The sequence below is a fragment of the Hippocampus comes genome, unplaced genomic scaffold (genome assembly GCF_001891065.2).
Source record: "Hippocampus comes isolate QL1 unplaced genomic scaffold, H_comes_QL1_v1.1 scaffold409, whole genome shotgun sequence".
In the NCBI taxonomy this organism is placed as follows: Eukaryota; Metazoa; Chordata; class Actinopteri; order Syngnathiformes; family Syngnathidae; genus Hippocampus; species Hippocampus comes.
The window spans coordinates 788,188-810,489 of record NW_017804828.1 but is presented as its reverse complement, the minus strand read 5'-3'; the positions used below and the strand labels follow the sequence as shown (position 1 = coordinate 810,489).

General features: G+C 41.9%; 3 protein-coding genes across 5 annotated transcripts in view; 2 read left to right on the top strand and 1 right to left on the bottom strand.

Moving 5' to 3' along the window:
* Positions 1-9: 9 nt before the first annotated feature.
* Positions 10-6,327, top strand: nol9 (nucleolar protein 9). The gene is made up of 14 exons (XM_019866001.1): positions 10-245; positions 349-451; positions 555-1,032; positions 1,096-1,306; positions 2,128-2,258; positions 2,818-2,953; positions 3,463-3,559; positions 3,717-3,814; positions 4,099-4,266; positions 4,362-4,620; positions 4,709-4,823; positions 5,447-5,621; positions 5,802-5,935; positions 6,052-6,327. The coding sequence occupies exons 3-14, from the start codon at positions 595-597 to the stop codon at positions 6,163-6,165; spliced, it is 2,076 nt and encodes a 691-aa protein (XP_019721560.1). The 5' UTR covers positions 10-245; positions 349-451; positions 555-594; the 3' UTR covers positions 6,166-6,327.
* Positions 6,244-11,638, bottom strand: nsmce4a (NSE4A component of SMC5/6 complex). 2 transcript variants are annotated; one of them, XM_019866054.1, is made up of 11 exons: positions 11,352-11,638; positions 10,892-11,095; positions 10,736-10,816; positions 9,440-9,570; positions 8,780-8,928; positions 8,100-8,199; positions 7,818-7,908; positions 7,652-7,746; positions 7,527-7,575; positions 7,339-7,436; positions 6,244-7,011 (listed from the first exon to the last, which is right to left on the bottom strand). In XM_019866054.1, the coding sequence occupies exons 2-11, from the start codon at positions 11,085-11,087 to the stop codon at positions 6,952-6,954; spliced, it is 1,050 nt and encodes a 349-aa protein (XP_019721613.1). In that variant the 5' UTR covers positions 11,088-11,095; positions 11,352-11,638; the 3' UTR covers positions 6,244-6,951. The 2 variants fall into 2 exon arrangements, with proteins under 2 accessions (XP_019721613.1, XP_019721608.1); XM_019866049.1 differs by having other exon boundaries at positions 11,376-11,637.
* Positions 11,639-14,664: 3,026 nt separating this feature from the next.
* plekhg5b (pleckstrin homology domain containing, family G (with RhoGef domain) member 5b) overlaps positions 14,665-22,302 on the top strand; it is a 59,628-nt gene continuing 51,990 nt past the window's right edge. For both annotated transcript variants that reach the window (XR_002167840.1, XM_019866239.1), the window contains exon 1: positions 14,665-15,288. Coding sequence is in view for 1 of the 2 variants with exons in the window: in XM_019866239.1 (XP_019721798.1) it covers positions 15,207-15,288 (82 nt within the window). In the remaining variant the exon portion in view is untranslated. The remainder of the gene's footprint in view (positions 15,289-22,302) is intronic.

The window sequence follows — 22,302 nt, the reverse complement described above, 5'->3', positions numbered from 1 at the left end:
CAGCACTCCGGAATAGAATGGTCGGCAGGGTTAATGTTGCACGCCAGATTGTAACAAAACAAAGCAAAACAAAAATCACTTTTCAACAAAGTGAGCGCTTGTATCTTAATTGCGTTTCGGCATATTCCTACCACGATACGAACAAGGCAAATATCACGGGAACATCATTGTTAACCAGTTACATTCAATCGACTGTTCGTGGCTCCCTGGTACACATGTTAGCTGGCTGGCTAACTGCAACTTTGGTAACTGGCGACTCGTAATTAAACATTTGGAGTGGTTTAGTGGTCATCGGGGAGCTCTGAGCAACCTCGGAATTCGTGTGTTTTCTTTTTGACGTCGTTGCAGTTTGCCTTTGTGTCAGGCGAAGAACATTGGCCGGTGATGAAAAGTTAGTGAGGTACCCAGCCCCGCTAGCTAATTTCAATTCGCCGATGGTTCATGTTTGAAGGTAAATTGAGCTCGTCTTTCTTATGAAAACGGTAAACCGCGATTCTTTTCTCAGTTTCATTCTGTTAAGAAACAATAATATGCTTTATTATTGCATTTGTTAGTGCTTATCCACCAGCCACTCGTCCACATAACATTGGCATAATGAAGGCGAAGAGAGTCAGTCATTCAAAGGTCAGCGCCACATCTCAAAAGTGGAAGGACGTGAGGGGTAAAAGATGCAGGCCTCCCATCGGCTCCTCTGACCTAAACTCCAGTCCTGTCGTGGTTGGGATGATCAAGGAGCATCACGATTCCATGAAGAAGAAGCCGGTTGTCAAGAGACTGAAGAACAAGGCAAAGACTGTATCCGGGAAAAGTGTTTCTCAGACCAAGTCCTTCACCAATGGCGACATGGGCCTCAGTTCCGATGAGTTTCAGGACTGGAAGGAATACCCCCAATTGGTCCGAGTGAATGGGCTAAAGACAAAAGGTGCCACAGAGGACAAGAGTGCATGTCGACTGGATGGGAATTCTCTCCATCAGTGTGCAGAGAGGGATGATCAGAGGAACCACGCCGTACTTGTCATGCAGAAAGGACAGGTATGCTTTAGAAATTTGAACATCAAGTCCATTTCAAACCTTGTCTTTCTGCTTTTTTTCCAGACTCTGTGTTTCCGTGGGAAATGTTTTTTGACCTGCTTGTTTGGGCGCGTGGAAGTGATGGGCTTCACCATGGAAGAGGGACAGCAGTCATATCCGCTCTTCTCTCCCGCCTCACATTGTCCTCTGACTATCAGAGCCACGCAGGGCTGCGATGACAGCCGAGACCGCGGAAGTGTGGCTACAGACGTCCTGTGCAATTACCTTCCATCCGGTAAATTCGCTGAACAATTGGCACCATTGTGTTGTTAAACTTGTCACAGGTAAACTCAATGGGTGACTGTTCCTAATGTTGCAGCAGTCTCACTTAGAAATAAGTTGGCGTGATAGAGCCAGGCCAGGAGGAAAGAGAATAGCAAATGTCCAATATTTTTTTTATGATTTCACACTTAATAAAAACAGTGCAAGTTGTCTACTGCAAGGCAGATCTGGATTCCACAGGGTAACATAAACATCACTAGCTAATTTAATGTAGCCTACCAGTGCAAGTTATAATGTGTTGTAACTCCCCACAGGTGGCGAAAGGCACAACCGTCAGTTATTTTTCAGTCACTAGAGTGAGTAAAAAGCTCACAGCAGCAAACTGCACTCTCATTCACTGACTTCCACATTTGCGTCTTTTAAGCCACACATATTCAGAGTCACATATACAGTGCTCGAACGAAATGAGGGAGACCATATGGCAGGAGTGTCAAACTCATTTTTGTTGTAGGCCACTTTGGAGTTACGTCTTCCCTCGGAGGGCCGTTTTGACAGTGAACCCAAATAAATGTTTTATCGTCTTATCGCATTATTATTTAGCAGTTATGGCAATAATCCATTGAATAGTCACGCCCATAGGAAATATTTGGAAAAAGAAACAATCTGTTCCAGTGTCAAACCAATGCCATCATGCAGGCATTTTCTGAAGTAGCTATATATTCGTATGAACTATCCTAGCTGTTGATGTTTAAAAATAAGTTAAACACTCTTGTTGGGTTCAACTGAGTGTCTCTGGATTTGTGCATTATATTTTTCTTTCACCTGCCTTTGCAGCGTCACAGAAGAAGCTGCTTAAAAAGGTTGGTTCCAAATCCTCCATCATCCTCCTGGAGCCCATGGAGACCCCGTTGACACACTTCCTATCAAGCTTCGCCAATCTCAGTAACCTGTTTGATCCCACTATGGTAAGATGGCTTCCTGGGTCAGCATTTCCTGTTGGAATTGAAGTCGTAAGCAGGGTGTAGGGAGAACAGGCTCAAAACAAGGGCATATGAGTGTAGACTGGGAGGCAATTCCAAATTGTGGCAGGTTCGAGAACACAGCTGAATTCTTTGTGAAGTTGATATGCTTGCACACCATCAGAGATCTACATTTGGATTTCAGTCATTAAAATGAACGCATTTGTCATTGAAGAAAAGTTTTGTGTGAACTTTAAGTATCAAGACCCCATTTCAACCTTTGTCCTTGACACCAGGAAGCCACAAAAGTAAGACTGTTATTGCTTTAGGATTTATTTCACAAACCACACTGAGTAAATATAAAATCAGTGAATAAACAGATTCACAAATGGCAAACTGCGAAAATGCAGCTCACTCTATCACCAAAATAAATGTGGTTTTATCAGATTTAGTTTTGTGTGTGTGTGTGTGTGTGTGTGTGTGTGTGTGTGTGTGTGTGTGTGTGTGCGTGTGTGCGCGTTCTCGCGCGCGTGTGTGTAATCTTCCCCGTGACACGTGTTTACAGGGAGAACTCATGTCTGCCGTCCTGGACACGCCTCTGAACGGTCTAGGGATGATTCCTCTGATCGACAGCGTTGAGGGCCTGAAGGTGTCGCCGACCTGCCGGGAATCCCTGAATGCAGTGGTCACTGCCTGCAGAGGTAAAACCGCTCATTATAGCGTTCATTCATTTTATTAGGGGCAGAGGAACTCCGTGTGGGGACACCTATTATTGACATTAGAAGTGCAAAATGGCTCGCTGACGCATTTTCAAAAATACAGATTACAAAAGATTATCTTGGTTGTTTAATTTCACAAGTGATGGGCAAGCAGACACTTAACCGACTCAACTATTTATATCCAGTACGAGTCAATTTTTCTCAGCCAATGTCCCCTAGAGATCAAATATGGACCTGAACGGCTTTAATGACTACATCGCAACTCATACTAACAACTAGTAAGTACTCAATAAATAGTGAGTAACTAATATCAAAATTACTTAAATTAAAGCAACATGATTAAAAAAAAAATTGTATTGATAATAACTGATGACAAAGCATTTGAATTTAATTATGTCGTGTCTACAACTTACTGGCATTATTGTTTAGCTGTAACGGAGGTTTACGCTCCCTTTTAAGGACACAATACTGTCTGTCTCTGTCTCTTACAGGGGACATGGACGGTTGTGCTGTTGTCCTCGTTTATGGATCTAAAAACGTTGGCAAGTCCACATACATCCGCATGGTGATCAATACTCTCCTAAATCAGTAAGTGGTATTGTCATCTTCTTGTGATGCTTGAATGATATGGGACACTCAATTGAATATATGTGTGTGTGTGTGTGTGTGCGTGTGTGTGTGTGTGTGTGTGTGCGTGTGTGTGTGTGTGTGTGCGTGCGTGTTGTGTGTGTGTGTGTGTGTGAAGCACTACAAGTGTGGACTATTTGGAAGCAGACCTCGGTCAAACTGAGTTCACCCCGGCTGGTTGCTTGTCTTTGTTGACTGTCAGAGAACCTCTGCTGGGTATGTTTTATCTCTTCTTCCTTCAAATCATGTTAGAGTGGAACCTCTGTCCTCAAAACACTTTAAAACGTGGAACATTTGGACTTCGGCCATGACCATTTAGCCATATGTACTGTTTACAGTATTTTGCCTGTAGTTAGCCTTCTGTTACAAAGCTCAATTTCTTAAAAGCTGGAGCCTATCTCGGGTGACTTTGGCCAACAGGCATACCACACCCTGGAGTGGTCACCAACCAATCACAATGTTGTTTTCAAAACAGATTGTGTTTGACTTTGGATTCTCAGGCCCCCCTTTCACGCATCAGCGCGACCCCGACCACATGGTCTACTACGGCGAGTCGTCGTGCGAGTCTGACTTAAGTCGCTACCTGGAAAGCCTCAAGTCCTTGTGGCGCAGACGCTCCCCAAGCAGAGAGACGCCTATTGTCATCAATACCATGGGCTGGGTTAAAGGTCAGCGGAAACATTTTTACATACTTTTCCAGAATTATTTACCGGTAGTTGATTTAATGTTAACAATAGTTTTTCTTGGCGGAGGTGATGTGTAGGTTTTGGACTGCAGCTGCTAGTGGATATGCTCCGCTTCTTCCCGGTCTCTCACGTCATCCAAGTGACTCACGGCGGCAGCACGGCTCAATGCCCTGCCCTCACCCCCGACTTTCTAAGGACGGCCCACGGCTTCCAGACACACCCGCCCGCTCAGACGGCGCTGGACGAGTTCACAGAGAGTACACAAAGCCCGCCCCTCACCTACGTTCACATGACCGTTCAGTCCGACTTCGAAGGCGTGGGCTGCCAAGGGACGGCGTAAGCGTTGCTCTTTCTGCGTTGTATGTTCCACTGTTTTTGCGGCGTGACATCGGCGGCTCACGTGTGCATGTGCTGTGTTGCACAGGAAACACCAACGCACCAATGAGCTGCGAGAACTTTCACTGCTTGCCTACCTCGGTCAGCTGCAGTCGGCTGATCCTGGACCCATTCGATCTCTTCACTCTCTCACACCATACCAGGTACACTATTTATGTATTTATTTTTTAATATACAAGCTGCTCTATTTTGAATGACATCTTGATGAACTTAAATTGAAACTTCACTTTGTCTTTAAACACAGCAAATTCTTCATTAGAACCTCTTCATTTTGTTTTAAATGAAATGATAGCAATGAATTTATATGTTGTAAAAGCATAAAGTGGGACATAATGTGATTCCCTGCGAATAAGTGAGTCTTTTTTTCAGGCAAAAAAATTAATCTGTATTAGCATTAATAATATCAGATTTGTTATAAATAAATGTTTTGATCCTGCAGGTTAGGCTTCCCCTAAAATGAAAGCAAATTAACCATGAGGTGTGAAAGTTGATCCGCTTAGAGTTGTTACCTTAATAAACACTTTTACTTGCAGGCTTTTTAAGTCTTGACTACAGCAATTTAACAAAACTTTACCACACAAGTGTGGTGGAAACATGAGTCAGAAAATTATAAATCAGGTCACAACAATAATGCAAACAAATCTGTGGCTTCACCTCAACTTTTCATCTTTCATGAAACAATGATATGTAAACATCCGGACAGCATTTCTTAAGCACTGTACAGTCAATACAGAATAAAGTAATAGGTGTCATTTTGCCCCCACAGGTCCCCCACACCGAAGTGGCTTTGGGTGTGCTCCATTTCGAAGTGGCGCCCAGTGACATGTTCTATGCCGTCAACTCCGGCCTGGTAGGACTCTGTTGCCTGGCGGAGAAGGTGACCAGCAAAGGAGGTCCGGTCCTGCTGTCTCGAGCCCCCATCTGCCCTTGCGTGGGCCTGGGTATGAAATAATTATTACCATTGTTGTGTTGAATGTAAAATTATTACATCTGGACTCCATGATAATATTATAATTGTTGTACTTTTTTTTGTCATTGTTGTCCTTTTGGGTGTGCAGAACAAAGGTCTGTGCCCTCCCGATTGTTCTTGTCTTCAAAGCCATTCGCTTTGCATTTTGTAGGTGTGCTGCGAGGGATCGACATGACGCGAGGCCTCTACTTTGTCCTGACGTCAGTCGATCCCGCCATCCTGCGCAAGGTCAACTGTCTCCTTCTCGGAGCCACATCGCTGCCCTCCTGCATCCTGACCGCGCAGGTCAGACACTCGCTTGCTCGTGGGACTTGGATTACTCACAAAGAGTTTGCAAGATTGGGTATTTGGGTGACATTTCTTCACCACTCCTCGCTAAGAATGGCAACTTTGTGCAGCAGGACGGTTTCCAGGGAGAGCTGCCTTACGTGACGTCGGACTACAGCTTTGACCTGACCGGTGCTGGAAAGCTGCGATTCTTCAAGGGCCTGCAGAGGTCATGTCAGACGCGCTGATGGTCCAGCGTTTGTGTATGTGTGAGTTTTCTTTTTCCCCAACATCAACTCTGAAATTGACTCTTCAAGAGAGAATTCTCTCAGAACATTTTTTTTTTGTACCGCTGCCATTCCGAAACTGCAACTGAATTCCGGTGTCATATTAAAAGCAGGAAAAATGTGTTCAGATTTCTAGTTTTTACTTGTACTACTCCGACAAGTACTGAGGCAGTATTTGTCATTGCGAGTAGTTATCGTAGTGTGTACATTATTTGTTTCACTCGTTCGTAGATTTCTAAGCATCTTTAAATTGGGAGCCACTGCAAAAAAAAAAAAAAAGAACATTAACTTAAACCCAAAATCAGGGGAATAGAACAATAAATATTTTTGTGTGAGAGCCCTCAAATATGTAATTTTAGTATTTCGTATTATAACCAGTAATAAAAAAATCATCTGGAAAAAATGCAAAAAAAACAACCAAATAGAAATGCACAAATATTCCTTGGTAAGAAAAACAGTGGATATGAAAAAATAAATCAAGATGTAACCTGTCACATTAAAATGCATATAAAATGGGGGTCAGTGCACACCTGCCACTCATAGTCCCACTGATGAGCCCCATATAAAGTTTAGATGTTTATGTCTAGCATACATTCTTATGACAAATGAAACCAGACCACTGTAGTTTTCTGTCTTTTATTATTGGAATAAAAACATTTACAATATTATCGCCAAATAACTGTACAATTCAAACGAATCAGAAACATAAAAAAGCAACATTGAGTCCCGGGTGACACGTTTGTTCCTTCACTGATTGTTTAAAGGCGGAATCATGGCGTCCCTGATGTCAAAGGTGTCGATGAGCTCCTTGAGAGATGAGAGAGAGGAAAAAAAAAAAACATTACGGTTCATACCTGACTCACCCTGTCTGGTGTACGCAAATAAACGGTTAAAATATTTAGGTAATTTTCATTATAATTCATTTTCATTTCATTTTGAGTTTTGTTTTTTTAAATTTAGTTTTCAGAGCGTGTTTGTTATTTACTAGTTTTATTTTTTATATTACCGGTACTTAGATTTGTGGCTTGAATTCATGTTGAGAAGTAGTGAATATATTTTTCATATTTGAAGGTATGCTTTCCCACTTTAACCAGAGACATCTGAAGAGGAATTGAACTGAAAAGACATGTTCACCTTCCAGATCTTTGGGCTGATTGAAACAATAGATGCATTACGGTTGTCTGATCCTACGGCATCTACCGGTATTTCCATCCCCACCTCCTCCACCGGAGCTGAAAGAAGCAACAAAAAACATCTCAGTAGTGTAATGGAAGGTCTCATTCGTGTTTTAGTAAATGACAAATCAGTTCAACGTCCTTTACCTATATTAGGCAACTTGTCTTGATCCAAACATATTTGTGCCAAACCATCCTGAAAAGAGAAGCATGGAGTAACTAGAGAGCAAGATCAACATCCATTTGGATTCTTGGCTGCAAAAAAAACTTACCCTGATGAGGAACGACGTGTGGAACATATTCTCGATTGTGCGTGAAAAGGAGTCTGGGTCAATGACAAATTCGTAATACGGTATCGGCGACGACGCTGTAATGGAAGAGGAGTTGCAAAAATTGCAATTTTGGCAAAGCAGTAAAGGCGGTCAACTGTAAACTCACGGTCATCTTGATGATAACGCTTTAGGCAGGCGAGGATCCTCTCGACCTCTTTCTCCGTGGCTTCTTGTTCAGCTTCTTCCATCTTTTTCAGCTGATACACGCACAACGAGATGTGAACAGAATAATTAGATGCTGGTCCACTGGTAGAACGTATTTAATTTTGAACTATATTCCTTGATGCTTTTGTGATAGTTGGTGTGTGGTGAAATATTTCCAATGTGAAGTATGTGCCTTAGGAAAACTCTGTGGATGGGGATAGTGGCCTGAATGTGTTTTAGCAACCTGAGTGGGCATGATCCTTTTTGCTTCCTTGCCGGGGGGTCTCTTTTGTCGTTCTATCCGTTGCTTTGGAGGGGGTGGCTCAGCGTGGAAGGAACCCAACCTGATGAGAGACTGAAGTCAGTGATGTGGAGTGCACCGGATCCATTCAAACCGTGATTTGCAAACATTTGAGACCAAGAACCACTTGAAAAAGATACCTTGGCGTCGAAATTCAATGTGTTTATCAAAGATTGGGGCAGAGGTTTTATTCCTAAAAATAGATTTAAGTTTATTGTAAGCAACTGTAACATTATGCAGTTTGAAGATTAACACTGTGCTTTAATATAGGAACACAAAGTTAGTTGACAATCATACAAGATTGGTGTCGACTCAATACAAGAACTGGATATGGAACTCCATACCTTGGGCATGACTGCCATCTAGAGGTATTCACACAATACTTTCCAATGCTGTAGTTGCATTTTTTTTATATATGCATGGGGGTTTTATTTTTATAAATTAAAATCTAATATAACGTGTTTAAAGAGTGTGTATTTTGCATTGACAGCCCCGGTGTCTCATATGTTAACCTCCAGCGTATTGAATTCTTCCATTCCATTTCCAGTCCTTCCATCCTAAACGGGCGTTTACTCTACCGTCATGAATGAATCCTGTGAGCTGATTAATGACGGCACACGCACATGTAGCGGAAGGTCGGCGCTGTCCTAAAACAGTCCTCAGCTCTCCGGGCCAGTCTATGCCAGGCGTCGCTGGGCAAGTAGCCATCGATTTGATCTCCGCTCTGCTCTTCCCCGTCACTTTCCAGCCGGTTGAGACCCATGAAGGTAAGCTGTCCAAGGGATAAAAAAAAAAAACAACTTCAGAACTCCACGGTACGAATCATTGCATGACTGGTCATCCTTCAGTTGAGTCGTCTTTTCCATGGAGATCAATCATATTTGAAATGATTTATCATGTTGCCTGTGACATACGGAGCAGAATTTGGGCCTAGAAGCAGACGGGAAACGTAAGAGGCAAAGTCAGTCTTTAGAAAGCTGCAAACCAAAATCACCCAAAAGGTGGTGAAAGGAACACACGAAGCAACAACAAAGAACAGAGGTGGACCCCGGCAGTGAGAGAGCGCCCAACGAAGAGGCGTGGGACGATATTCGACGTTCTGGCGAATACTGTCTTAGGAACTAGGACTCCCATCATAAAACCTTTAGTAAATGTCCAGACTATCCTATATTTTAAGTAACGGTTTAAAATTGTCATTGTCGTACAAGCTGGAACAAAAGCAGCAGTTTACAATAGTAGCTCGCCAGGCCAGGAGAATTTGCATATAAAATGCATTTACTTACAAGGTGCTCAGCAAAAGCCGTCAAGTCAAGAGCACTGTCCTCATCTCGCATCTGGCTGGCTTTCTCGTCATTCAGGTCTGTGGCCACGACGACGAACTTGGAATCCAACACCGCTTCGCTCGTTTCTCGCACTGTCAAACAACAACTTTGCTGTCAGAGGTTTCTTTGCGGCACCAATTTCGACTGGAAACTACATTTAAACATTAAAAATTGGGAGGACAGACTTTTTAACGGCTAATACAGTTAAGGGACCAAGGCCTGACACCAACAGAGAAAATCTGCAATTGACACAAATAGCCCAAGTACACAAGTACTTGATGGTCCTCACCACTCCCCCCCCCCCCAAAAAAAATGGAATCTAGTCTAAACCCCAAATATTCCCAAACAGAAAGTGTGAGGAAATTGGCAATTATGCCAGGTGCTTTGCAATCGCTAAAAGTATAATGTTTTGTGATCCAGTAGTAGTCAGCAAATGAGTTCCCCAAATTACAAGCTGCTGCTAAGTTATATGTGTCAACACTTTCAGTGGAGAAGAGACAAGGGAGAGTAAGATCCTTTTTTTTCCCCTATCTACTCTGTTTACTTGTTTCTCTCCTGGTACTGAGATAACAAAAAAATCTTTCAGATTTGTCCGAATCACTGACTGTATGTATGTCTTAATGGCACACTAATGAAAAAATGCGCTACAGTGTTGCCCACTATTTCAAGTTACACTTTCCACACGCTCACACAATTGCAACTTTTTTGTGGAATATACTTGATTACATGTACTTCATTACACATATGAACCAACAAGAGGCCGTAATATAATCCCACACCCACATCCCCCAAGGCTGCACTGACCCCGCTATCCTGTCAAAGCCGAAAGGTAAGCAGAGCTGCAATGAGTTTTGCTGAATGCACATATTAGTGTTAGCCACCAGCATTTCCTACTGATAAGCAGCACATACTCGATTGCTCGGTGAGTTGGCGACACAGTGCCAGTGGAGGAAGATATTTGTGTGTGGTGACGTGTTCATGCGCCACAAACACACAGCACAGAGTGTGAAGTGCTGCCTCTGGTATGAAAATACATTTATTGTCTTTACGGCTAACTTTTTCTCCCTCCACTTTGTGCTCTGCTCAAGTTGAAGCCCCTCGAGTCAAACATTCAGCATCTTCATCCAGTCACCATGGTAACAAAAGCCATCCACTTTTGAATTGTGAAAAAAAAATGCAATGCATTACTACTTAATATGAATACTACTAGAGTTCTTTTCTGACGATCGGAAAGGCAAAGACAAAAATAACACATACCATTCACAAAAAGCTTGTCCGCCTCTTCCAAAACCTCTGTAAGTTTGTTGTTTGAAGGACTCAGTAAATCTTCCCTATTTCCTGCGATAAAAAGGAGCAAGCGTTTAATACAAAAACAAACAAACAAAGCAGCCTCTTCTAAAGTCACTAACTCACGATGAACTGAATCGATGAGGTCTCTGTACTTGCTCCTTATTTCCTTCCTCACCCCCCTTTCGTTGTCATCCTGTCCATTCGTGGAATCAAAGTCGGACCCTTCGTTACATCGCTGTTGTTCTCGGCTGTTGTGACGCGTGGTGCCGTCTTGCCGGGAAGCTTGTTCCTTGGCGGACGGGCGTCTGAGACGCTCCATCAATCAGTCTGTAAGTGTGCAGAAATTAGATGCTAAAACCCAGAAACGGCGAAGTCGGTTTATATAGCTGAAGTTTAAAATCAAGTCATGCAACCCTTATTATTCAAAAGGTTAAGCTATTGCATTTCTGTCAATGTAAAAAATGTATGTAAACACGAAACAGCAGGTAAAACTGCAACACCTTCTCCCATGCTGGTTCTCGTAAAAGGCTAATGTTAGCCACTTAGCAACCCATTAAACCGCTTAATGTGTACAAGGTCATACTTGATGTCACGCTGTGGCTCCGACCCGTGTTATTTGTTGGAGCGGTGGTCCTTGCGTAAAAGTTGAGCCGCAAAGTGATGCTGGAGCAGCTCGAGTGCGCGCCAAGACGTTCGTCACTTCAGATTCCAACGGACGTACTGCTCTGCAGTACGCAGTTGCGTTTGGGGCGGACATGACGTACATAACGGATGCTGCCCGGTTCACCAACGTGCCGACGTGGCGGCCATGTTGTAAGGGGCGATATTCCCACCAAAGGCAATGCAGTGGCATTGAAATTTAGTCGTAGAGTGTAATTATCTCGATCAGAGGGCTCTCTCATAACAGTCATAGGAACCCCATCACATCAACGTAAATTGTAATGCAATGGTAATTAATGTATCCGCTAATTATATTACACAGGACCCGCCGCCCTACAGGAGACTGCCATGTTTTACTTCCAACTTTCTGCTACGGATACTCGAACGAGACAAACTTAGTGGCTGTAGTTCCTTTTAGGATGATTGACCTCCCATCTCTGATAATAGACTCAATTATTTGGGTGATTTAAACCTTGTTATTAACCTCTTGTTGTTATTAGGGAACTGTTTTATTTAAAAATGTAGCTACTTCAAGACAAAGCCCTCTCTGAATCATTGTATGAGTATGTTTCTTTTGTGATATAGGTCTATGAAATGTGAAGAATTAAAAAAAACATTAAACTTATTTCACTGGCGAAAAGATTTCATTTACTTTAGTATTAGAACTCACTTGGTATGTGTTGTTTACTTATTTTTCTTTTGTGATTTGTTTTGTTGTTGTCTCTTTATACACATATATACAGTGTATTTGGATTGTTTGAGATGTTAAAAGCCCGTGTTGTTTGTAGTTGTCATTTGTTCTTTCAATTAAAATGAAAAAAAAAGGAGAAAACATGACTTTGGATTAGTTTTGTCACTCACAGCATTTTATTCTTTTGTATAAAGATCATAGACTGAGGATGATTAAATGCAGTCCACTGATCATATGAACACACTAATTTCGGACCAAGCAATTGTCCACTTTGAAGCTCTTCCATACCTTTGCAATTAGGAGACGTCAATCTTGTTTCATAATGCTAGAGCCGAGGTGTTCTATGAAGACTCTTCTTCACCTGCACCTCATTTGGATCTGAAATCTTGATGATGCAACCAAGAGCATGCATATTAACAAGACCCCACATTCCTTTGCAAATCTAATGTAATCTTTTAACTATCTATTGTATGAGCACAGTGTGCTGTGCCCTTGAGACACTGAGGGGTTTTCATGAATCCTACAAAAAACGAGAGGAGGAAGCTTTTAAGAATGGGCCAAGAAGAGAGTGGGAGGATTATCCTTGAGGTTGCTAGGTGACGGAGCATTAAGAAGGAAGTCTCAATACTGAAAGACACAAACACAATCTGCATCTTAGGTGACTCATTGAAAGATAGCTCAGTGAAGACAAGAAGGCAGCTGTGTGTTCCAGTATTGTAGATATTACAGCTCTCATATTGCTGAAGCACCAGGAGGAGGATGACCACCTTCGTCACAGGCAGCAGAAGAGAGCAGGACCACTCAAGTGGCGGGGGGGTTCTGTAAAAGGAGTACTGGAGGAGTTTGAAGGAGCAAGTGGAAGTGCAGCACCGAGGAAAGATAGCAGCTACACAGAATGACTCACAGTCAATGTGAACAGTTGCTGAAATTGTATGCAATATACAGTATACAGCACCAACCATGTTGTGAGGATAATTGAATAACAGCAAATTTTAATGATGTTGTCCCTAGAATTATTTTTGACATTGTTTACAATTTGTTTGAATCTTATTCTTGCACATCAAGTTATGGACATATTTTCATTTGATCTTTTTAAATTTGTTAGTATTACATCCAACAACAAACAACTTCAACAAAAAGTTACAAAATATTTCTTTATTAAAAATATATAACAAACAAAATGATGGTGCTTTTGGGGGGACATGAATTGATTTGATATACTGGAGACCCCCACTATTTACTATAGGGCTCGGATGTGCTTCAGCAAAGATTTGGCCTTTTGGCACTCATCCCCATCAAGTTGCCTCTCTCAGTTTTATTGCCCATTGGCATTTGCGCTGGAGCAACACCAATGTTTCTTTGGATGATTTCTAAATGCCAGGCAATGTATCCCCATGTGCCTTACAGCGTCATGAAAGTGTTCCTGAAAAGGAATGCCGTAAATGGTTGCCATAACCACATTTCAAATACATTTTTAATGTCGCTGAGCCATACCATACAAAAGTCCAACCGCCTTGTAGAATTTCATTTTCGTCCTCCAACAAATGTTTCAAATTAAAATTAAAAATGTATTTAAATATACTCATTTTGAGACTGGACAGTGATAATATTATAACTACTAGTTTAATAAATACTTGTTTGAAGCTCAGCTCTTAATTCTATTTTTTTATACTATTTATTTTATTTGTATTTATTCTCTCTCTTTTCTTCTATAAATCAGGAAATCTAGCATCATTTGGATTGTTAGCAGTTTCGAGAAAATTTTAAAATTTACGAAGAACTCTAATAATTTCAGATATATAGGATGCATTACTAATAAGTATGAGGCTCATAATAAAAAGAGAAATGACTGACATAACAGAGTTAAAACATGACAAAAGTCAACATAAAAAAAACTATAAAGTTGAAACTGTTCCACTACAGACCTAGAGGTGGCACATAACAAAGTGAATTCCAATTGCCACACAGGATTGCTTTGATTGATTGGTTGATTGATTGGTTGATTGATTACTTCAGCCACCCGAGCACTTACTCAACAGTGTTTTTTTTGGGGGGGGGTAATCCTGTTTATCATCTCGCTTTTTTTGTGTGGGTTTTTTTTTTTTTTTTTTGCAATTATCTTTTCACAGTCGTGATGTTGACAAGCAGCAAGAAATAGGTTACCAGTTACCCAGAGTTCAAAAATGTCAAAGCTTCGCAGAGGGGGTGGTGCAGAATGGGCCACAAAAGACGACATTATATTTTCGTGAAGATCCGGATAAAAGTGTATTCAGTGTTTTGCATCAAGATTGCAGTGATGCAAGAGGCCTGAATCTGAACAACTTTTAGTTGAGATACTGTGTAACACTCGGAATGTTTAAATATTTAAAATGTTCAAACATGAATATTTTTATCGTGATTTATGTATGTATGTATGTATGTATGTATGTATGTATGTATGTATGTATGTATGTATGTATGTATGTATCTCTAAACCCTGAATTAGCCCTCTTCTGCAAAGGATAGTTTATATTAAATTGCGCGTTAGCGCCCCTAGAGGCAACTACTTTCCACTGCAGAGCAAAGAACTCCAGTGGATGAATGGAAGGCGGTCGGCATGTGTTTGGAGGGGGAGACACAAAGCTAAAAAAAAAAAGGAGCAGCACTTTGTTTAAAAGTTATCGGAGTCAGTACGCTTACTTTAAAATACCACCGAGGACATTTATTTCTATTTCATAGCGGGTAAGCAGATTTGCACGAACGGCGTTTTCACGTTGGAGCATTTAATTTTTAAATGTTAAACGACAGCAGGTTAGGATGTGCGTGTTGTAGTTCACGTGAAGACTTGGGGTAGCCTAAAAAAAGCTTTTGTCACTGTTTGCCTTCCACGCGTTTGGCGTGATGTGAGATCCGAATCGAGCCGAGTTTAAATTACAGTGTGTAGGACAATGTGGGAGCGCTTTTAACCGGACTGCAAAGCAAACTTCACTGGGTAATTAGCGATTAGCATCGGAGCACACTGCCGGCGGCACGCGAACCTGCTGGGAAGCAGTGTGGGATCCACCAAATCACCACAGGACCACCAAAAACGAAGGACCGCATGCCTCCATGGTTCCGAACAAGTGGACCATGAATTCAGTCCTGCACAAGTCGCCTCCGCGGAGCTGGCTCGGTCTCAAGTTGAGGCTCAGTAAGTGACCTTTTTTGTTTTGAATTTGTACGTAAAGCGAAACGCGTTTTCGTCACAGTGTTTTATTTTACAATACATCCTGATTTTCATATGCATCCTTTATTTGTCCAGGTCAGGCTTTTGAGAATAGATTCTGAAATGCCGACCTTGGTGCAGAGCAGACAGCAGGATCAAACACAGCAAAATAAAAGCAAATACAAATAAATAAATATACAGCAACTGTACACTGTGAGGTACAAAATAACAGAACGTACAAACAGAACATAAAATATTAACAATAATTATAAACATACACTCAAATAACCAGTCAATATAACGCAGACAGTAAATATATGTGTGAAATCAACTACTGAGCATAAGTAAATTATGAAATGGAAAAACAGTGAGCGTGCCACATGACAACATATTCTTTCACCACAGCAACTAATACTAAAACAGAAAAGCATTTTTTTTGATGGAATATGTTCCATTAAAACTCATGTAAATGCAATTATTCCGTAACAGACTAACCAAAATATTTTATAGAGAATAACTGTTGGAAGATGGAGAAAACAATTTGAATAAACAAATCCCAAACAAAATGGATGAATGAACATTAAAGGGATATTCCAGTCAAAAATGTTCTTCCTAATATGCCCTAAGCACTTCCACTAGTCTAAACGCGGTACTCAGAATAATATTGCATTTGTGGAATATGAATTAAGCAGCAACAGCCACCTGTTTTTGTCCATCTCAAGGGGTGGCCATTTTGCCACTTGCTGTCCACTGAAAATGACATCGCAGTGCCCAAAGGCTCAGTTTACGAACACCACATGATCAAACCCAGAAAACGGGTCAGCCGTGCTTGGTCGTTACCTAGGCTATTAGCAAGTGGCAGTAGTAAACAACCCATTCAGTGTATGGTCAAAGTGACAAAATTCTTTTTTTTTTTCTTTTTTTGCTCTCAAGTGGCACAATTGGAATATGTGTCATGGCAGTGTTAGAAGGAAATTAAAGGCATCAGAATCAGGCCTCTTCCAAATCTGAATAAAATCTGTCACATATTGGATATCTACCGATGCAAGTACAGCGAAAATGCACAGTTCGGGCATGCCCCGTCAGTCCAGGCTTGTCGTCATCAACATTCACAGATTGGTCACGCATACTAACATAATTAACATATTTCAAGGCACCCTCTGTAAATAGAAACTACAAGGAAAGCCTAGACCGATAAGATAATTATGGTACGTTAGAGGTGTGTCGAGGAGTCAAAAGGGAAAATAACTGCCAACTGTAGTCATCGAAGTAATGTGGAGGGCCCATTCATTTAAATTAATGAAGAGTCGTTAAAAGCGAAGGAAGAGTCATCCCAGGCCACATAAACTGTGTGTACCATCATTTTTATTACCATATTTGTATGATTGTACCTTAGTTTAGCGTACCTCCGTGTTCCGACTGCTCTGTGTTGACACTTAAGGAGTTGCTTGCATGCAATTTTGGCATCCGAGTTGGTTCATGGGTTGTCAGTGTGAATGCAGCCATTGAGGATATGTGCAACTTGAAATGTAGGCTACGAATAAATAGATATACCAGTAATGTATAGATACACAGTTCAAGTAGGTATAAAATCAGAATTGGGCACTTGAACCTGCAGTGTATTTTCAAAAAACACTCTTTTAGTCACACCATCCATTAATCCATTCTTTACCACTTGTCCTCGTGGGTCATGGGAGCAGGAGCCTATACCGTCAGTTAACTGAATTCAAATACTGACAGGTAGCTGAGAGTGCCACCCTCTTAATTTTCTCTCCGGTTTTAAAATGGAATTCAAAATGTTATCGAGTTAATGGTTGATCATCCAATCTGCTTTTTTTTTCTGTGCAACAGGGCAGATCAGATCATTTTCCAATTGCCATCTGAATGTTTCAACGCTCCCTACCACCTCTTGACTTCACGCGTTGCCACTGTAGGCAGTCAACGGGTTCATAGCGTCAACACCATGTTTAAGTTTAGCAGTCTTAATAGTTTGAGTCTGGAACCCTTCAGTGTTCGAGGCCACTGGAGTCTTAAGTTGATCATAAAGTACCGGTCTAATCTGGAGCCAGATGTCTTGTCTGGTCTCTGTTGAGCGTCCAAAAGGCAAACAGAGTGCCACATCTACCTCCGGTAGGGATTCTGAACCATCGGGCATTTGTGAGCAGACCACCTTTGTTGCACTGTTATATTTCTTCTACTTTAGTCAGTTCAGTAACACTGAGAGGGAACACAATCTGGTCCTGAATGCTCGGCAACCTCGTTCCAAACAGTGTTTCCCCATTGGAAATAGAAATGGAAATGACCTGTTCTCTCACCATATCAGTAAACAAATAATTACTTTTAGGCAAGATGGTTAGGTCTGACGTGACGCAATTTTAACTCGAAAAGTCTTGCCTGACTTTTGTGGCATTTCGCCCCTTTATAATGTTGCCCAAATTCTTCAGAGGACAACTTAACAGTTGCTGTGTTTGGCAAAGCAATTGTCCCCTCAGTAGTGGTTCTTAGCGTGCCCTCATGGGGCATGGGGGTTTGGACCAGACTGTTCAGAGTGGGACTTTGAAGGTTTTTAACAAAGAGTTGTACAGTCAAGAGTGTTCCTTTTTTATCCAGGCAAGCAGATGAAAAGTCTGTCTGTCTGTGTGTGTGTGTGTGTGTGTGTGTGTGTGTGTGTGTGTGTGTGTGTGTGTGTGTGTGTGTGTGTGTGTGTGTGAGAGAGGGTTCTGGCCCGCCGCGTGACTTGTTGCAGTTCAGACTTCCTCCTCCATTGTTTTACTTTATTCTCGACAGTAATTTCCTTTCTCTCTTGTCTGCCTCATCCTGAGGCAGGTCACACTTGTTTTTTTTTTTTTCTTTTGTTCAGGGATGATGACATCATGTACACGTTTGATGCTGCAGTTACATGGCTTATATTTCTGTATACTGCAAGGCTCAGTCATAAACCTTCGCCGGTCTTTGTTGTTCACCTTTCATATTATTTTAGAAATTTAAAGTGATGATTTTAGTGTGTTTACAATATACACGATCCAATGTCGGTTTCACAAATACAATACTTGGATTTTCTCTAACACCATTCACTGTTATTGTTGAGAGTCATATTGTACACTATGCATTTGGTACAAGAAGATATTCTCAATCACCACCCACCTAACTTTTTCTCATTTGATTGTTTTATGTTGGTGGGCCAAAAATATCGTATACACATTTAGCGTAATTGTGACTTTACTCCTGCGTTAGCATATTATTGGTGTCTGGCCGGAACCTCCTGTGTCACAATTTGGTAAATGTAATATATCTATTTTTTTCACAAATTTGTCAGTCCACACGTGGCTGGTACATTGACAAATTATTGACCAATCATCAGTGTTGAAAATGGCTTGCTCTCTTTTATAATGCAATGCTGATGATTTGGGGTCTCCTGAAAAGTTTGGGAGGTATAAGGATATCCGCCGGAGAGCAGCTATATTTTAGTGTTAAACTACAGTGCGTTTTGACTTCGACCAATTTGACCTCTGTTGTAAATTGAGGACCCCCTGTAATCAATTCTAATCAGCCGTTAGCTGCCTGCAATGTAAAAAATTGGTAGCGTACTTTTTTGTTTGTTTGTGATGATGAACTCTTGTCGGTATGTGAAGCAAGGCCCCCGAAGCGTGCAAAAGGGAAGAGGATGGTGGCTTTGTTACAAATAGAAAGGTGAGGTTTTGTGAAGGATCATGATTCACGATATTCCGGCTGCGATTCGGTCCCTGATGTTTTCTCTTCCGTTTGTTTAAAGTTGTGTAGGGTATCGAAATCAGTCCTCTGTACCATACAAGTCATCCAGTTGAAGTACCAAGCACAATGGTAGGTTGCCAAAAGTAGGTGGAGCGAGGCAGAACTGTGGGTTGATTGGTGGACAGAGAATGGTCACACACCCCAGCCAGGCCCTGATAGTAACCCTTGGTGACTTAAAAAAACGAAGAATCATTTGATGATATTGATTTTAGTTGTGCTTGCCGCATGTGAGCTAGCTATCAGATTACACGCAGTGCAAGTGTTGCGTGAGGGTTGCGGCCTATAAAGGCACTGTTGTCATCGCTGCACTGCAGTGTCTTTTTTCTTGTGTGTTCATTCGGTGATGAAGTCACTGTCATAAACACGCTCACAGCTGGAGGGCTTTTCCCCGCCCGCTCTTCTCTCGTGTGTCTTTTCCCGTCATTCTTTTCACCCAAACATGGTGCCAAGTGAATGCTGATCTTAACTCCTGGGCTCTTCTTTCAGTCAAATTTAGGGGATGTTTATTCCATATAGACTTTTCAAAAATGGGAACAGTGATATCCATTGTAGTTTAGATCAGCCACACTGAAATCATGCATGTCTTGTGTGCCTTTTCGCACCTTACTTTGTGCCCTGGTGTGCGGTCATGTTTGAAGTGAAAATTGATTTCCCTAAACAGTTCCCACAGGGGAAAGTTGGAAGCACAGTCCTGCCCTAAATATTTTGCGAACATGAAGAATTAAGAATCAAAGGGTGCCAAAATGCTGAACAATGACTGCAAACATCGCAAATCTTCTGCTACTTCTCGAGGGGGAATCATTTGGTCACCGCTGGACTCCACTGAGCCGATAACTTCACGTTAATGTTTACTGGTAGATGATAAAGACAAAAATCAGAACGCTCCTACTATCCCAGACAGAAAACCACTTTGTAATTCAAAACCTCATTCATGTAACATTGTAAATACGGTTCACAATGGATGATTAATCTGTACAGGGTGATAAATTCAACACAAAAGGAAACAATACAAAGAGTGCTTTGAGTTGTTTTGGGTTACAATGGGCTCATCATGTTTGTGTATACAATAGCAGAAGATAATGCTGCATCTCCGCAGCACTAAGTTGGGCTAAGTGCAAGCACCGAGCTAGGTTTTGACGCCTTTTTGTTTGTTAGTGTGTTTTTAGATAAAATAAAATGGCTAATTTATTTGTTATTTTACATGATTTGGTCTGTGCTGGTGAGTACATTTGATGAGCTGCCGTGCTAATTATAACCAACATATTGGCATGTACCGTTGTTCTCGAACAGGATCACGTCCTTTTACACTTCTTAAATATAGTAAGCCTTTCCAGCGACCCACAATTCATCCATCCATTCGTCCATCTATCCATTTTCTAATCCACTTATCCTCACAAGGCTCGCCGGCGTGCCGCAGCCTATCCCAGCTGCCTTCAAGCAGTAGGCGGGGTACACCTTGAACTGGTTGCCAGCCAATCGCAGGGCACACCTAGACAAACAACCATCCGCGCTCACACTCACACCTAGGGACAATTTAGAGTGTTCCATTAGCCTGCCATGCATGTTTTTTGGAATGTGGGTGGAAACCGGAGTACCCGGAGAAAACCCACGCAGGCCCGAGGAGAACATGCAAACTCCACACAGGAAGGAAGGCCGGAACTGGAATTGAACTCTGCTCCAATGCGCTGTTAGGCCGACGTGCTAACCAGTGGGTCACCGTGCCACCCATTCACAATTCAAATCAATTTTATTTAGTTAGTCATCTCAAGGTCCTTTTCATCTGGATCACTCCTTTTAAGAGCCGACAGCTGTTTGCTTTGTTGCAGAACACGAGCTGGCATATTTTCTCAAATTCCTTTCTTTGAGCATCCCATAGCCAAAGTAGCTTTGCATCAAAGGGTTTTAGCCCCACCTGTTGCTTTGGCAAGTACATGTTCAAAAAATGTTTTCCATGAAAGTAGTACAGGTTAAAAAAAAAAAAAAAAGTATTCTTTGTGGATGTGGAAACCTTGTTAGAGTGAGATCAGATGTAAATGTTGTGTGAGCAACATGCAGGTGCATTGTTTGCGGAGAGTCTTATTATGAAAGGGTGATTTGATGATAAAAGCAAGGTTGTCTGTCTCCTCTGCCCTCCCCACTGCCCTGTACTCACACATCCTTTGTTTCTGCAGGAGGTGGAAATTGGCCCTTCTATTGGCAACTCAGTTCTCATGCTTCACATCTGCTTGCTTCATTAAAAGGGAAGCTTCATGCCCAAAGCTGCTGTTGATTATTACCACATGTCTGCAAAGCCCAAAGCCGCGCAGCGAGGCCAGCTCTCATCCTACCCTCTAATTTCTCATCCCAAAATTGGACATGTTGGTTGCTACATGTGACTGCGTCCCTCCCTTCCCTCGGCCCGACCAGACTCAATCTCACAGTATTCCTTCTACCGTTTTTAGACGTGCAACCGAAGTGCGTCAGCCCTTGAGGAACGCTGGGGAAAGTGTACTGGACAACAGTCTTAGGTAACCGTGACGCATCCAACCATCCATTTTCTATGTATAGCCCGGCTGACTTGGGCCAAAGGCAGACTGCACGCTGAACTGGCCAGCGGTTAATTGTATTTTTGTAAAGAGAAATCACTATTCACACTCACGTTCACACTATCAGTGAATTTGAACGGAAGTCAGGCGAATAACCACTACACAGAGTAATGAAACACTGATGTTTCCCTCTTCTGTAATGTGTAGTTTACCTTTAAGGTTTGTCCAGATTTTAAAAAACAATTGGTCATATAATAATTGGAAACCTGTTGTGGTGTCCGTCGCCATGTATTTGTGGTAAATGCGCTGTCACTTATAGGACTTTTCTACCTTTGGTACTCAAAGCGCTTTACACTGTTTCTTCATTTACCGACTGATGACGCAGCATCAGGAGCAACTAGGGGTTCAGTATCTTGCTCAAGGACCAGTGGCGGTTCTAGATCAGTTTCACTGAGGGGGCCGGGCTGGGGCCGGGGGTTTTGATGGAGGGGCACATTCAACCCAGGGCTAAAAAGACAGATTCGAAATATTATTTGACTTTTTATTTCATCAAACTTTCAAAGCATTGTAGTCATAACATTACAGTGATGAGAAAAAAACAGTATTAGGAGGGCTAAAATATCTGCAAGCGTAACAATACGCCGAGTCCATCTGTTGAGAATATTCAAGCCAGGGGTGGATATGGTACCAGCCTGCCTTGAAG